This window comes from Mustela nigripes, chromosome 12 (assembly GCF_022355385.1).
Source record: "Mustela nigripes isolate SB6536 chromosome 12, MUSNIG.SB6536, whole genome shotgun sequence".
In the NCBI taxonomy this organism is placed as follows: Eukaryota; Metazoa; Chordata; class Mammalia; order Carnivora; family Mustelidae; genus Mustela; species Mustela nigripes.
This window is the reverse complement of record NC_081568.1, coordinates 84,455,090-84,471,637: the sequence shown is the minus strand read 5'-3', so window position 1 is coordinate 84,471,637 and position 16,548 is coordinate 84,455,090. Positions and strand designations below refer to the sequence as shown.

The following is a 16,548-nucleotide window of genomic DNA, read 5'->3' as shown; positions in this document are numbered from 1 at the left end:
TCTCAAGTGTCCTTGCCCCAGGCGGAATTGCACCGCCCTTACCAGGGGCCAGGGTGAATAATCCGCTCGGGTTTGCTTTCAGGAGCTTTTGTTCCCTGAGCGCTTTCCGTAGAGTTCCGGTGGACGGGAATACAAATGGTGGTCTCTGGTCTCCGGTCCGGAGGAGCCGAGAGCCCAGGGCCCCACTCCTCAGTGCGCCCTCAGAGAACAGCGCCCAGTTACTCCCGTCTGCCTGACCTCCGGCCGCGCTCCAAGCTCACCGAGCTTGCGACCGGTTCAAGGTAACACCGAGCTTTGATCTTACTGTCGGCTCTGTCTCTGTAGCCGGCTTTCCCGTTCCAATACCCACAAGCTCTGCGACACTCAGACACCCCGATCCTTCTGTGACCCTGCAGGACCTGAGGCCATGCTGACCCCGCGTGGGCTTCGCCCCGGTTTAGCCACTGGAGCGATGTGTCCCTCAGCGGAACAGACTTTTAAAAGTCCTGATTTTGTGTGCCGTTGCTCTGCCGCTTGCCGGGAGCCGGCCCCTCCCCCCGGGGTCTATCTTCCCGTCGCTTTGGATTCACTTCTCCGCGGGTCCTACCTTTCAGAAAGTGGTTGTTTTTCTGTTTCCAGAATTGCTGTTCTTCTTCTCTTCGCTCTGCCGATGGATTTTCAGGTGTTTGCAATCTTTAGATAAGCTATCTAGCTGATCTCCGGCTAGCTGAAGTAGTCTCAGCCTGCTACTTCTCCGCCATCTTGACTCTTCCGCCCTGTTTCTATTTTTTGAAACAGCTTCAGGAAAATAGGTATTATTTCTTCTTTGAATGTTTGGTAGAATTCCCTAGAGAATCCATCAGGTCCTGGACTCTTCTTTTGGGGAGGTTTTTGATTACTGCTTCAGTCTCATTTCTAGATATTGGGCTATTCAGGTTGTCAATTTCTTCTTGTTTCAGTCTTGGAAGTGTATAGGTTTCCAGGAATGCATCCATTTCATCTAGGTTGCTTAACTTATTGGCATATAACTATTGATAATTTCTGACGATTGTTTGCATTTCCTTTGTGTTAGTCATGATCTCTCCCCTTTCATTCATAATTTTATTAATTTGGGTCCTCTCTCTTTTCTTTTGGATTAGTTTATCCAGTGGTTTATCGATCTTATTAATTCTTTCCAAGCACCAGCTTCTAGTTTTGTTAATGTATTCTACTCTATCTCTAGTTTCTAATTCATTGATCTCTGCTCTAATCTTAATCATTTCCCTACTTATATGTGGGGTTGGCTTAATTTGTTGTTCATTTTCCAGTTCTTTCGGGTGTGAAGAGAGTTGGTGTATTCAGGATTTTTCAGTTTTTTTGAGTGAGGCTTGGATGGCTAGTTATTTCACCCTTAGGACCACCTTTCCCATATCCCATAGGTTTTGGACCAATGTGTCTTCATTCTCATTGGTTTCCATGATTTTTTAAGGTCTCTTGTTCACCTCTTTGATCTCCTGGTTGATCCAAATATTCTTGAGCAGGATGGTCTTTAGCTTCCAAGTGTTTGAATTCCTTCCAAACTTTTTCTTGTGGTTGAGTTCCAGTTTCAAAGCCTTGTGGTCTGAGAATATGCAGGGAATAATCTCAGTCTTTTGGTACCAATTGAGCCCTGATTTGTGACCCAATATGTGGTCTAGTCTGGAGAAAGTTCCTTGTGTGCTCGAGAAGAATGAGTATTCTGGTGTTTTAGGGTGGAATATTCTGTATAGGTCTGTGAGGTCCAACTGGTCCAATGTGTCATTCAAAGCTCTTGTTTCTTTGGTGCTTTTCTGCTTAGATGATCTGTCTGTTGCTGAGAGTGGTGTGTTAAGATCCCCTACAATTATTGTATTCATATCAATATGACTGTTTAACAGTTTGCTTGTGTAGTTGGCCGCTCCCACATTGGGAACATAAATATTTACAATTGTTAGATAATCTTGTTTGATAGACCCTTTAAGAATGAGGTAGTGTCCTTCTGTATCTCTGACTACAGTCTTAGCTTAAAATCTAATTTATCTGATATGAGAATCGTGACCCCAGCTTTCTTTTTTTTTTTTTTTTTTAAAGATTTTAAAAGAGACAGTGAGAGAGAGCATGAGCGAGGAGAAGGTCAGAGGGAGAAGCAGACTCCCCGTGGAGCTGGGAGTCCGATGCGGGACTCGATCCCGGGACTCCAGGATCATGACCTGAGCCAAAGGCAGTCGTCCAACCAACTGAGCCACCCAGGCGTCCCAACCCCAGCTTTCTTTGGAGGCCTATTGGCATGAAAGATGGTTCTCCATCCCTTCACTTACAGTCTGGATATATCTTTAGGTTCCAAATGTGTCTCCTGTAGGTGGACGTGTCCTGTTATTTTATCCAGTCTGCAATCCTGTGCCATTTTATGGGAGCATTTAGGCCGTTCACATTGAGAGTGATTATGGAAAGATAAGTTATTTATTGACATCATGTTGCCTGTGAAGTCCTTGTTTCTATAGATGTCTTCGTAAATTTCTGTTCTGTGTTACTCATGGGTTCTTTCTTCTTTTATAGAACCCCTAAATATTTCTTGTAGTGCCAGCTTGGTGGTCACATAATCTTTTAAACCTTGCAAGTCTTGGAAGCTCTTTATCTCTCCATCCATTCTGAATGCCAGCCTTGCTGGGTAAAGTATTCTTGGCTGTATGTTTTTCTCATTTAGTGCCCTGAATATGTCTTGCCACCCTTTCTGGCTTGCTAGTTTTCTGTGGACAGGTCTGACATTATTCTGATGGTTCTTCCTCTGTACAGAAGGAATGTCTTTCCCCTAGTTGCCCTTAAGACCTCCTGTCTGAATTTATGATTCATGAATTTCACAATTAAGTGTCTGGAGGTCTTTCTAGACTTGATGATCTTGAGGGGTGTCCTCTCTGCCTATAGGACATGAGCACTTGTTCCATTCCCCAGATTAGAGAAATGTTCATCCAGTATTTGTTCACCTCTATCTTCTAGTCTTCTTTCTTTCTCCACCCCCTCAGGGATCCCAATAATTCTGCCATTGGAATATTTCATTGCATCATTTATTTTCCTAATTCTGTCTTTATGGTTTCTAAGCTGTTTTTTCCAGGCCTCCTCCTGATCCTTCTTTTCTATCAGTTTGTCATCTAGATCACTAATTCAATCTTCTGCCTCATTTACCATAGCTGTTAGAGTATTTAGATTAGATTGGATCTCATTGATAGCATTTTTAACTTCTGCCAGATCAACTCTCACTTCCATCCTTTGAGAGTCTATGTTGCTACTAATGGTCTTCTCCAACCTAGCCATTGCCTGGATAATTGTTACCCTGAATTCCATTTCTGATATATTGTTTATGTCCATATCCAGTAGTTCTGTGGCAGGGGTCAGAGTCTCTGAGTTTTTCCTCTGTTGGGTATTCCTCTTCCTTCATTTTAGTGAAAGGTAGTTGAGGGAATGTATAGCTGAATATATCAGTTACAATCCAGTCAAGATGCACTTCTCCACTGATGATCCCCTGCCCCTGTAGAGATCCAGAAGTGTATAATCTTACATCTCAGGCTGATTTCATGGGTGTTCAGAGTGTTCTGGTAGTTATTTACCTCAATTCAGGAGACCAATTGAAACAGGGTCTCCTACTTTTCAGCTATCTTGCTCCAAGCTCCATATTTTATTTATTTATTTATTTATTTATTAGAGACCATGCACACAAGTGGGGCGTGGGGGAGGAGGCGGAGGGAGAAGCAGACTCCCCGACGGTCAGCAAGCTCCACTCAGAGCTGGATCCCAGAACCCTGAGATCATGCCCTGAGCCGAAGACAGATGCTTAACTGAGTGAGCCACCCAGGCGCCCTGCCAGTCTTTTTCAAAAGGAAAGTCACACTGCATGATTTCCCTACTTAACGACTTTTTTAAAGATTAATTTTTAAGTAATCTCTAATCTTTATACCCAATGTGGGGTTTGAACTCAAAACTCTAAGATCAAGAGTTGCATGCTCCCCTGACTGTGGCAGCCATGTTTGACTTTAGGCCCCTAATATGTTTTAATCACTGCGGAAGTCACTAGGGTAGAGTCTCCCAGCCTGACACAGCAGATTACCAAGCATCTCACCTGCTTTATCTCTTGCATCTTCATATGCTGAAGGTACCATGTTTGCTTTTCCAGTCCCCAAAATATATTATGATCCCTCTCTTTATCATGATTTTATACAATTTGCATCTCAGCACCACTTTCTCTCCCTTTCTCATCCAATTCCTCTTTCATTCTTTTTTTCAAACTCATCCTTCAGTTCTTAGTATTGATGGCAATTTCTCTTAGTATACCCTTTGACCTCCTGAATTAACTACCCTTCATACGTAAATTTAAAACTATCCTGTACAGTATCTTCTTACTAGACTGTAAACTGAGGTGGAGAGAATGATCTTGGTCATTTGTACATTCTTAGGATCTGGCATGATGCTGAGCACTTACTGTTTGTTGGGCTATATTCTAAGGGCTTTGTATGATGTCATTGGACTGTCACAAACACTCTACAGAGTTTATATTATTATATTCTTGTTTTATAGAAGAGGAAATAGACCCAGAAATATTTAACATTCTTAAAGTCATGGGTGCCTGGGTAGCTCAGTCGTTAAGTGTCTGCGTTCAGTTCAGGTCATTAACCCTGGGGTCCTGGGATCAAGCCCCACATCAGGCTCCCTCCTTAGCAGGGAGTCTGCTTCTCCCTCTCCCACTCCCCCTCCTTGTATTGCCTCTCTCACTGTCTCTCAAATAAATAAATAAAATCTTATTTTTTAAAAAAAATTCTTAAAGTTATACTGCAAGTGGCCAAGAGTTGAACCCAAGTGATTGATTCTAGAACCTGAACACTTACTCATTACTGCCTCCCTTATAAACATTTTAATTTATCTTGATGTACTTCATATTTGTGAGCTGCCTTAAATCTTACAAAATAAAAATGGGGTAGAAATAAGAATACACAGAGTTGAAAGATAATTACATTCAAAAGATAAGAGCTCTGTATACCACATCTGTTATGTTCTTCCCTAAAATGTGTGTGCCAGAAGGGCATTAAAACAGTTTTTCATGGACAGCTCATTGAGACCTGCTAGATCCCTACCATCAACCCCCCTTCTACATAATGCATGAACCATCATCTTGCGATAGTGGTGACAGTACAGTTTGGTATTAGTGGCAGAACTTTAGGAGTCACCCTGGCTTGGCTACAACCAAGTACTTACAAACCATCTCCTAAGCTTGCAACCTACTATCATAGCTAATTTTGTTCATTCTGTGCTGATTTTTATGGCTTCAGTTTTAGAGGGTGACTCTATTTTCATTTCTGAAGATCTACCTTATTGAAACATAAGCTTCTCTCTGCTTCCACATGTTTCGACTATATTGAAATATTAACTTTTTGTAGGTTTGAGTATCTGATTATCTGAGCCTCTTACTAGAACTTATTTATGATTTTTTTTGTTCCGTTTATACTAGGTTCATGAAAGAAGTGTCCAGTCAGACTTCTTACTGATTATCTTGAAGGAAATTTTACAGAAACGGTCTGATCTGCACTTGATTCTAATGAGTGCCACTGTAGACAGTGAAAAGTTTTCTACATATTTCACACACTGCCCAATTCTCAGAATTTCAGGAAGAAGCTATCCTGTTGAGGTAAGTTTTCTTTATAATGTGTACATGAACAGAAACTACGTTCCTACAAGGGTGCTTCCCCAGAAGATAGGCCCTAGTAGTCTGAGCCCATACCTAGTCTTACAATACTGCAAGTCAGGAGAGGACTTGGAGATGGCTCGGGAATCTGATGGCTGGTGCTGCTTGGATGGAGGGTGGGTGGGCTGGAAGGAAGGATTTTGCTGAAGGACATACCTAAGAAATGTAGGACAGAAAACACACTTCCATGTCAAAACCATTATAACCAGAGTGAGGGTGACTGGCAATAAAGAACTCCTTTTTCACCCACCTCTCAAATTTATGCTTGTTTGTGGTGCTTCTTTTCTGCCTGTTCTATTCTTAAGGTTTATCCTTTGGGTTCAGTTCATAAAGACATCTCTTTTTAATTGGTTTTCACAAGTTAAAAAATAGACACCATAATTTAATTTATCCTGAGACTTCTAGGGACAAACTCATCTCTATCAATCAAGTTTTCCATTCCCAAATAATGTAGAAAGAAGCTTTTCTCATAGTAGTCTACATTAACATTTGGTAACATTGAAAAAATAACAATCCCCTCATTCTTTTTAAAATGTATTTTCTGAAATGAATTTGAGGTCACCATTTAAATGCCTTAATCTATGTAGGTTTTTCATCTTGAAGATATAATAGAAGAAACAGGCTTTGTACTGGAGAAAGACTCCGAATACTGTCAGAAATTTCTGGAGGAGGAAGAAGAAATTACCATTAATGTTACAAGCAAAGCAGGGGGAATAAAAAAGTATCAGGTAAAAAGAAAACAGGGTATAAGCTCTATGAGAGGTTTGAAATCAAATGACTGGCTCAGTGAATTCGAGTATAATTTGGTAGAAAAAGGAAGAAATGGGATTTTGAACAAATTTTAAAGGTCATTTCTTTAATCTTTGGTTTATGATATTTTACACTATTTTGGCCATAAAGATAGACCAAAAAAAAAAAAAAAATCAAGGACCATATAAATAAGCAGTCTTTATTGTTTCATAGCAACAACTAGTTATTTAGGAGTAAATTTGTAATTATTTTTTTTACTTTATCTGAACACCTTAGGTATTGAAGATGGGGCAGGCCTAAAATCTAGAGATCCTTGCCATTTTTCCTCAGCAGCCTCTGTCCTGGTATGAGTCAACCTTGGCTATATAGTGAAACTGTCTAGAACAAACACAGCTCTTCCTAAAGAGTCAGTTTCAATGACATGTTTATTTTTGGAACTATCATAAAAGCTAAATTACCAAACATTTTAACCAGTGGTACTATATCCAGTATTTTTATTGTATCCATGATATTTCATGTTTATATCCAATCTGATGGATACATGAAGTTACTTTATTTTCTAGTTAAGCAAATAAATCGAGAAAGCAAAAACTAAAATCTTTGCCTAAAACTCCAGAGATAGAAACTAGAAACTAAAGGATTTCAGAAAATTAAAGGTATTTCAAAAGAGATAATTGAAATTCACAACCAAAGTAGAATCTAATAGGAATGAGGCCAATATAAACTACTTATTAAAGTTATTATGGGAACACCTGGGTGCCTCACTTAGTTTTGGCTCAGGTCATCATCTCAGGGTCATGAGATCGAGCCCCTTACCTGGCTTGGTGCTGGGCTGTGGAGCCTACATAAGATTCTCTTTCTCTCTCCCCCTCTGCCCCTCCACCCACGCACCAAAAAGTTATTATCACCTCTCTTGGCCTGCTTCTTAGTTGCCACAGAACAATGCATACAGTGTTGTTTTTCTTAGCTCTTTAATTTAGTCTGTACATGACAAGAGTAAAAGTATTGCTTTACAATTGAGGTTGAATGAAATGAAATACGCAAGACATGAAATTTTATTCTTTTTCCACTCTTAAAAACTGTACTCTTAGTATATTTTAACAAAATAATGGTTTTGTTTTTTGTTTTTGTATTTTATTTTCTCAAAATGAGAAACAGTTTTGAATGACTGCAAATACATCACTTTTCCTTGTCTTATAAAAATATATAATTTGGGGGCGCCTGGGTGGCTCAGTGGGTTAAAGCCTCTGCCTTCAGCTCAGGTCATGATCTCAGGTTCCTGGGATCGAGCCCCGCATCTGGCTCTCTGCTCAGCAGGGAGCCTGCTTCCCCCTCTCTCTCTGCCTGCCTCTCTGCCTCTACTTGTGATCTGTCTCTGTCAAAGAAATAAATAAAATCTTTAAAAAAAATACATAATATTTTTGTTCTCCTTTTTCTGATTGTGTTTCTTGTAGGAATATGTACCAGTTAACACTGGACCAAATGCTGATTTAAATCCACTTTATCACAAGTACAGCAGCCGCACTCAGCATGCTATTCTCTACATGAATCCCCATAAAATCAACCTGGATCTCATTTTGGAACTTCTTATATACTTAGGTGTATATCTTTTTTTTCTAATTTGACTCCATTTTGTTTTGATAAAACTTTTCTGCTTACTAAAGATGTTTTAGTAACGTGTTATATGCTATCCCTTACCTTTTTTCTTATGTTGAATTTCAGACAGAAGTCCCCAATTCAGAAATATTGAAGGAGCAGTATTGATCTTTTTACCAGGACTTGCACATATTCAGCAGTTGTATGATCTCCTGTCAACTGACAGAAGATTTTTTTCTGAACGGTAATTACCAGTCTTCATTATATTCCAAGTAGTTTTGAAATAGAAAAATGTTTTGTTTATTAAAATTCTTGATCAGAATTTTCCGTCTTTTTACCTTCAAGTTTTTTAAGTTTTTTAACATTTCTATTATAGCACTTAATATACTAAAAATTTTAGGTATTGTTTCTGCTTTTGTTTTGTCTTCTTATTATGAGTATGCAGAGGGAATCCTGTGGTTGAGAGTATGACGGTGACTCCCCTTCCCCACCACCTGGACAGCGCAAAACCCCTACAGGTTGCAGTTTATCACCCAGACATATGGAGTCAGCTGTTTAGTGTATCTGTGCTGATATGGTTCATTACTGCTGTCACGGTTACCATATCCAAGCATATTTTTAAATTCTCTAAACCTTATATTCCATATAAATTTATATGAAGTATTTTCTTTTTGATGAGTATATGGGGTTTCATTATATCATTCTCAGAACTTTTGTGTTTGAAATTTTTCATAATAAAAAAATTTTTAATTGCTATTTGCAAATAAATTTTGTTATTCTTTGCAGTGTCTTCTAAAGAGAAACTCTTGCTAAGAACTATGATTTTAACTTTCAGATATAAAGTGATAGCTCTGCATTCTATTCTTTCAACTCAAGATCAAGCTGCAGCGTTCACACTTCCTCCTCCTGGAGTCAGGAAGGTAAAATTCCATGAAGCAAATTTATGTGTGATCTGAGAATATTTTGTGAAATATTAGGACTCTTTAACATCAGTTATTAAAATGTTATTAAGTGTATATATTGCATGCAGACTCCAGATGCTATCTGGCTTAACATAATCAGAAGTGAACCCAATAATGAAATTTAAGTATTTGAATATTTATATTATGCATTATTAAAGGGACAAGGCTTTTAGGGGAGTGACAGTTGAAAAATATTATGGCATGGGTTTTGCTTGTGAAAAGAAAAAGAAAAATCACTACTGTCCCATCCTTTTCACGAGGGATGTTGGATGTCGAGCTATTTGAATGCTGTGAGGATTCTTTGTTGTTCTCCAGACTGTTCATCCCTGATTATCTTTGTTAATACATACACCATTAGGTTAGGAAACAGTCTCGGTATTTTCATGCCTCCTCCATTCAGGATTCTAAATGTGAAGAGGTACTTGGCAGAGAGTTTCTCAGATTTAGAAGGGGATAAAAGAGCACAGTGTAAGAACTGTGGGGAATCTGAGAGCTCCCAGAAAAGAGCCTGCGTTCTGAGGCTGCTCTGACCTGTAACATTTGGGCTTCCCTCCAAGATTTGGTTTAAAGAAGAGAGTTCTACCTCTTTAAAAAAATTTTAAAAATAAAAAAATAAAAAGATTATTTATTTATCAGAAAGCAAGCCCAAGCAGGGGTAGCATCAGGAAGTGGGAAAAGCAGACTCTGTGCTGAGCAAGGAGTCTGATGCAGGACTTAATCCCAGGACCTTGTGATTATGACCTGAGTCAAAGGCAGATGCTTAACCAACTGAGCCACCCAGGTGTCCTGAAAAAAAATTTTTTTAATTTTTTAAATTAGAACGAGCAGTAGATCCCATCTAAGTCTTAGAACCCAGATTATTATTTCCTAGAAATTTTCCCAGGAAAACAAGCATTCACTGTTGAATTACAGAGTTGAGATAGAACAATATGAAAATGACTATTTGATGGAAAATTTCCTAAATGTTCTACCTCCAAGGACTCAAGAGAAAAAATGCGGACTATAGTATGCAGCCATCACTATTAAGAATTTTAGAACTAGAAATGGATCTAAGAAATCATCTGTTTCTACCCCCTACGTTACAGTAGACGTATCTGAAATCATCTGAGGTAAAATGACTTGGCTGAGGTCACAGAGCTAGTTAGTAGTAGAGTCAGGGCAGCAACAACTTACTGACATACTGTTTTTTCCCCAATAATTGTAAATGGTTGTGCTGAGCTGTCTCTATTCCTGACCCAATTTCCCAGGCTACTTAGTTCATTTTAAGATGACTGACTAGAATTAGGGGAACAGTATTTTTGTTGGAATAAAAATCCCTAACTTTAATTGGCAAGCTAAGCTGTGAAAACTAATTGTAAAGAATTAAAATTACACAGTAATGGCAAGTTTTTTTTTTTTTAAAGATTTTATTTACTTGACAGAGATAACAAGGAGGCAGAGGCAGGCAGTAGTTGGGGGAGAGCAGGATCCCTGCTGAGCAGAGAGTCTGATGGGGGGCTCAATCCCGAGATCCTGAGATCATGACCTGAGCCGAAGGCAGAGGCTTAACCCACTGAGCCACCCAGATGCCCCAGAAATAGCAAGTTGATGGTGAATTTTTGTAAATAATGTTGAAATTCACTTTTTAAAATTCATCAAGTCAAACTGTATAGTTTAAATGATTGCACACTGCTGAAAGTTATCTAAATCTTTTGGCTTTTGTTTATTTTCAGATTGTCTTAGCGACAAATATCGCAGAAACAGGTATCACTATTCCAGATGTTGTATTTGTAATTGACACTGGAAGAACAAAAGAAAATAAGTAAGTTTGAGAAGGGTTTGGTGCTCCTGTATTCTTGGGAGAAATCACAGAATCATATAGGGAAAATCCCAAATGTCCTAATTCTACCTGAAGCAAAAAGCCTCAGAGAAACTCTTAAGAAACTTTAAAATGCCCAAGAGTAAATGTCAGGTTTCATGTCTTGATTTTTCCCACAAGTGATGCTTGTATACCACTACTTATAGAAAACTGAGAAAATTTTCAGAACATAATTTTTTGTAAATTTGTAAAATATCTTTACAAAAACATTTATGAGATTATAACAGCGTATGGATTTTGGAATCAAAGTTGGATTAAAATCTCTGCTCTATAGTCTTGAGCAAATAATAATTCAGTAAGTATAATTATCAGTTGCCTCCTATATAAATGGGAAGCATGAATATTTTTCATAACTGAAAGTACATGATATGTTAATTGGCACTTAATAGGTTAACCTTACCTGAATCTTCATAAAAAGATTACTACTTTTAATGTTTTAATGGTTATTTGGCAAAAACAGGGAAAACCTCCTTGATAGTCTATTGTAATCCATATACACTTTCCCTCTATTGGGAAACTTCAGCAATATTTGGCAATGCATATGACTACTGAGAGGCATTTCTCAAACTCTTTCAAAGAAGTCTTATTGCATAATTGATAGGCCTTCCATTAAAATAAAACATCTTCCATGATCAGATTAATTTTTTTCCCTTGTAGAGGTATCTGAAGCTTTTGACAGTCTGAGATTCAGTTTGGAAAGTTGGCTAAATTATTTAAATATGAAGCATGACTTAGAAAATTGGCTCACAATTATGATGGACTTTTTTTTAGCTTGTCTTCAATATAATTTTAACAGTCACCTATTTCCAACCTTTTTCAGATTTTGATTTAAGCTCTTTATCTAATTATTCTGTCCTGAAACTTTTCTTCAGGTACCATGAAAGCAGTCAGATGAGTTCTTTGGTTGAGACGTTTGTCAGTAAAGCAAGTGCTCTGCAGCGGCAGGGGAGAGCTGGAAGGGTCCGAGATGGCTTCTGCTTCAGAATGTACACAAGAGAAAGGTATGACACAGCACTGGAAATCAAAAATACATCTGTCATTATAGTGTGGCATTTCTGATAATGGGTCAAGTGTTTAATATGATTTTATTTTTCAGATTTGAAGGCTTTATGGATTATTCTGTCCCTGAAATCTTGCGTGTACCTCTGGAGGAATTATGTCTTCACATTATGGTAATGCCAAAGGAATTCGGATGCAATTTTTTTCATTCTTTACTACTCCTTTCTTAAAAAGAAGAACAAAATATGAACACTTAAAATTCTCTTACTCTACATTGCTCTAGATTTTCAAGAATTTTATTTACTCTTTAATAAATAACCACTCCTCCATCTTTTTTTTTTTTTTTAAGATTTTATTTATTTATTTGAGAGAGAGAAAGAGTGTGCATGAGAGACAGCACACACAGGGGAAGCAGCAGAGGCAGGGGAAGAGGTAGAAGTAGGTTCCTGTTTGAGCAGGGAGTTTAGTGTGAGGCTCAATCCCAGAATCCCAGGATTATGACCTGAGCTAAAAGCAGTTGCTTAACCGACTGAGCCATTCAGGTGCCCTGTCCCCCATCTTTTTATAAGTAAACCCACTGTACTTAAATTTGACCACAGGCACCCATCCTTAATAGACTAAAACTAGCTCTCAACTGGTGCAGTATTGCTCAACAAAGTACAGTTGGCAATGTCTTCAGACATTTTTGCTTTTCAGACCTTAGGGGGAGGAGGAGGCCATGCTACATGGGCATCTAGTGGGTAGAGACCAGGGATGACTGCTAAACCTTGCATATTACACAGCAGTCTCTTAAAGAATTATCTGGCCCAGGGGCACCTGGGTGACTCAGTGGATTAAAGCCTCTGCCTTCAGCTCAGGTCATGATCCCAAGGTCCTGGGATCGAGCCCCACATCGGGCTCTCTGCTCAGCGGCGAGCCTGCTTCTCCCCTCTCACTCTGTGTGCCTCTCTGCCTACTTGTGATCTCTTTCTGTCAAATAAATAAATAAAATCTTAAAAAAAAAAAATTATCTGGCCCAAAATAACAGTGCTGAGATAGAGAAACCCCGACATAGACCAAGACCTTCCTATTCTAAAAGATCTTTAATTCCCTTCACTTATTAGATTTTGACTTTACAAAAATCAGGAATGAAGAAACTAAAATGGCCTAGAGGATCTCTTCCTCATGCCAGCCATTAACACACACACACAGAGTTTCTCACACACTTCCCAATTTTAAGAAAAAGAACAGGTCAGCCTTACTGAGACATTTATGTCTCTTTGGTCAGAATTTATTTCCAATTTAACCATCTCTTTGGTCAGTTCTAATAATATACTGATTTATCACTCTTTCTTAATGTGCAGAAATGCAATCTTGGTTCTCCTGAAGATTTCCTCTCCAAAGCCTTAGATCCTCCTCAGCTTCAAGTAATCAGCAATGCAATGAATTTACTCCGAAAAATTGGAGCATGTGAACTAAATGAGCCTACACTGACTCCACTGGGCCAACACCTTGCAGCTCTGCCTGTGAATGTCAAGATTGGCAAGATGCTTATTTTTGGTGCCATATTTGGTTGCCTTGACCCAGTGGTAAGATAAATGCTTCTCTTGCTTCTTCACTTTATCATTTTGGCTAAGTTTGGAAATAATTTTTAACTTTTTGTATTTACATACAAAATCATATACATTCATCTCTTAAGAGTACTGTAGGTACTATTTTATAATAGGGTTTGGCTTGTCTAGACTTTTGCTATCAAAAATCCCATTTGAAATGTTTATTTAATTGAATATATAGATGGGGGGGGGGGTAGAACAAGCAAGCTCTGGTGGGTGGGAAGGGGAGAGTCTTAAGCAGGCTTCCTGCCCAGTACAGAGGCCAACCAGAGCTCGATCTCATGACCCTGAGATCCTGACCTGAGCCAAAATCAAGAATTGGACCAAGCTCAACTGACTGAGCCACCCAGGTGCCCCTTTATATAAAGTAGATTCTTTTAAAACTGCGAACCCCACAGATTTACCTAAGGAGAATGAAAAACTTTATTCCTTCACTTTTTCTGCATTATCTCTCTGAGCCAGCACTTACTGGCAGTTCTGTTTTATCAGGTTATCTCAGAATTAACAAATTTTGTGCCTCCTTCTGAATCTCTGGGCTCTATATGCCTGCTGTGCCATTACAGCTTCCCAGTTTTACCAGGCTGTGGCCTTTTCTGGGGTTGCAAACCAGGGCTGTTTAAAAACAGAATGAATAAGTGTTTAACATACTCGGTTTCTCTAGTATTAAGAATACTCACCAGAATTGTGCTGAGTCCAAAAATAACCTGACATGATAGTTGATGTGAAAAGCTGCAACAAAAACAAATGGATCATAATGCATTACAAATTATTTTTTAAGTATTTAAAGAACATTGCAGGCAATGGAAATTCTGTAAGCTAAGAGTCAAGATACAGGAGGTACGACTCTGGATTGCTTCTCCCTATATGAGACTATGAATCACTATATACCCAGTCAGGTTTTTATCTCTGATTCTGGTGATGTAACCTCCTTATAAATATGGTCTAGAAGTGCTGTATTTTTAAAATTAAATTAAGTGAAGCCCACAATAACTAATTAAAATGAAACTGCTAGCTATTGAAGAACACAAGGTGTTGGAAAAGAAACATGCAACTTGAAAGTGGGACTGTTGTATGATTTGCTTTCCTTTACAAATCACCTTTCCATATATACCTCTTTACTGATAAATGTTCTGGTTATTTATGGATAGGCAACACTAGCTGCAGTGATGACCGAGAAGTCTCCTTTTACTACACCAATTGGTCGGAAAGATGAGGCAGATCTTGCCAAATCAGCTTTGGCTATGGCCGATTCGGACCACCTGACGATCTACAACGCATACCTAGGGTAAAGAAATAATCTGGGTGTTGTCAGTAAGTCAGTGACTGAGGTTATTTACTTAAAAAAAAATTCATCTTTGACTTGCATTAAAAAGGTAAATCTAAGATTTACCTTTTAGTTACTTCATCTGTCAAGGTATAATTATATTAAAGATTTTTTTATAATCCTTCTAAAATTTAAGAATAATGTACATTGTATTGTACCTATATTACCTCATATTTGGAGTTAATAATTTACTCATACACAAAAAAGTCTCCATATTGCAGTTCATATTCCTATATTCAGTTAGTAACTCCTACAACAATTAAGACCCCCCCCTTAAGTGATTGTAATTTCATTAAAGCTTACTTTGGTTAATACCCCTGAAACAGAGAGTTTGAAAAGAAAACATGTTAAACTTGGGTCATTTTATGTACATAGATGGAAAAAAGCACGGCAAGAAGGCGGCTGTCGTTCTGAAATAGCATACTGCCGGAGAAACTTTCTTAATAGAACATCTCTGTTAACCCTAGAGGTAAGTCTTGATAGAGCTTGCTAATTCGGGGCCATATGGTTGACGGATAGGCTTATTGTAAGAAATAGAAATGCCTCGGGTGGTGATTGATATAGTACAGATTTAATTTGCTGAATTACTGTATTTGTAATTTTTTGTTTCGTTTCTTATAGTAGGTGACTTTTATGTATTAAACAGCGATTTAAAATAGTATTTAACAGTCATAATGTAATAGTCATAAAATGCTTCCAAGGCTTAGGACCTAGTCATTTTTCCTAAGAGCCACAGTTCCCTTTAGTGAAATTCTTCTCTGTTTTCCTGAGCATTAGCCAGCTACTTCATTGCAGGTAGGATGATAGCTATGGTAAAGCATCCACAGCATGGTACTCTGTGGCTGATTGTGACCAAGTGTATAAATCTGCTCTTGGGAAGGGAAACCTAACAACTGTGCCCATCACTCGGGTTTTGATGACTGCTGAGGACCAGAATTATTTCTTGGAGGAGAGAGAGTTGAAGTTTGGTTAAAATAAAAAGACAAGTGATGGCAAAAAGCAGGGCTCCTCTGCAGATACTTCCTGTTCATGGTGCATAGGAAATGATGTTCAGTACACCATCTAAAGGCAAACAGTTTCTACTGCAGACATGCTATAAAAGTATTCAGAAAATAAACAGTGTATCTTACATAATTTCTCTATTCTGTGCTCATATCTTACAGGGTTAAATATTTTATTCCCATATAACTTAAGCCATTATTTTTTGTTATTCAAAATAACGGCCGGGACGAGAGCAGGAGAATGAGTTTTGTCCTTCTACAAGTAGATAAAGGGATAAAGTGGGCTAACTCACTGGGATTCCTGTCTCCACTCCCTTAAAACCACCCATCTACCTCCCGCCTCCTTTCTTCACGTCCCCTGCTGCAAGGTTTTCCATCTCTTCACCTCCCCTGTGGTGGTAGAGCAGCTGTTTGGCCTTTTCTCACCTGGAATCAAAGTCTCTTAAGCCCCAAACCAGAAACCTAAAGGAAATCCAAATGTAAATATCACCTTTTAATCGACTGTATCCTGTTTGCTATGAAAAATGCTCATCCTTCCTATAGAATTTAAACTGGTTGGCACTTAGTTACTAAAGGCAAATACAGATTTTTCACAACAATTTTAGATTAAATGAAGGTGTCATTGTTAGAATTAAGGTGAGATTCTCGGGGGCAAATGAACAAAGTATTTGCAGTCCAGGACCAAGATTCTCTCCTGTTCAGTATTAGTCCTCTCTGAGTGGAGAGAGCTACTACTGAAGTAAATATATTGAATTCAAATGT

At 38.4% G+C, this 16,548-nt stretch overlaps 1 protein-coding gene and 1 long non-coding RNA gene across 2 annotated transcripts in view; one reads left to right on the top strand and one right to left on the bottom strand.

The window, feature by feature from the left end:
- DHX29 (DExH-box helicase 29) overlaps nt 1-16,548 on the top strand; it is a 58,170-nt gene that overhangs the window by 36,841 nt on the left and 4,781 nt on the right. The window contains exons 13-23 of the mRNA XM_059417872.1: nt 5,471-5,647; nt 6,292-6,432; nt 7,909-8,053; nt 8,177-8,294; nt 8,886-8,970; nt 10,725-10,813; nt 11,743-11,871; nt 11,967-12,042; nt 13,213-13,437; nt 14,610-14,746; nt 15,161-15,254. Coding sequence (XP_059273855.1) covers nt 5,471-5,647; nt 6,292-6,432; nt 7,909-8,053; nt 8,177-8,294; nt 8,886-8,970; nt 10,725-10,813; nt 11,743-11,871; nt 11,967-12,042; nt 13,213-13,437; nt 14,610-14,746; nt 15,161-15,254 — 1,416 coding nt within the window. The remainder of the gene's footprint in view (nt 1-5,470; nt 5,648-6,291; nt 6,433-7,908; nt 8,054-8,176; nt 8,295-8,885; nt 8,971-10,724; nt 10,814-11,742; nt 11,872-11,966; nt 12,043-13,212; nt 13,438-14,609; nt 14,747-15,160; nt 15,255-16,548) is intronic.
- Nucleotides 11,795-16,548, bottom strand: part of LOC132028645 (uncharacterized) — a 41,760-nt gene continuing 37,006 nt past the window's right edge. The window contains exons 3-4 of the long non-coding RNA XR_009407489.1: nt 14,139-14,190; nt 11,795-11,884 (exon numbers count right to left, since the gene is read on the bottom strand). This is a non-coding gene — a long non-coding RNA (uncharacterized LOC132028645). The remainder of the gene's footprint in view (nt 11,885-14,138; nt 14,191-16,548) is intronic.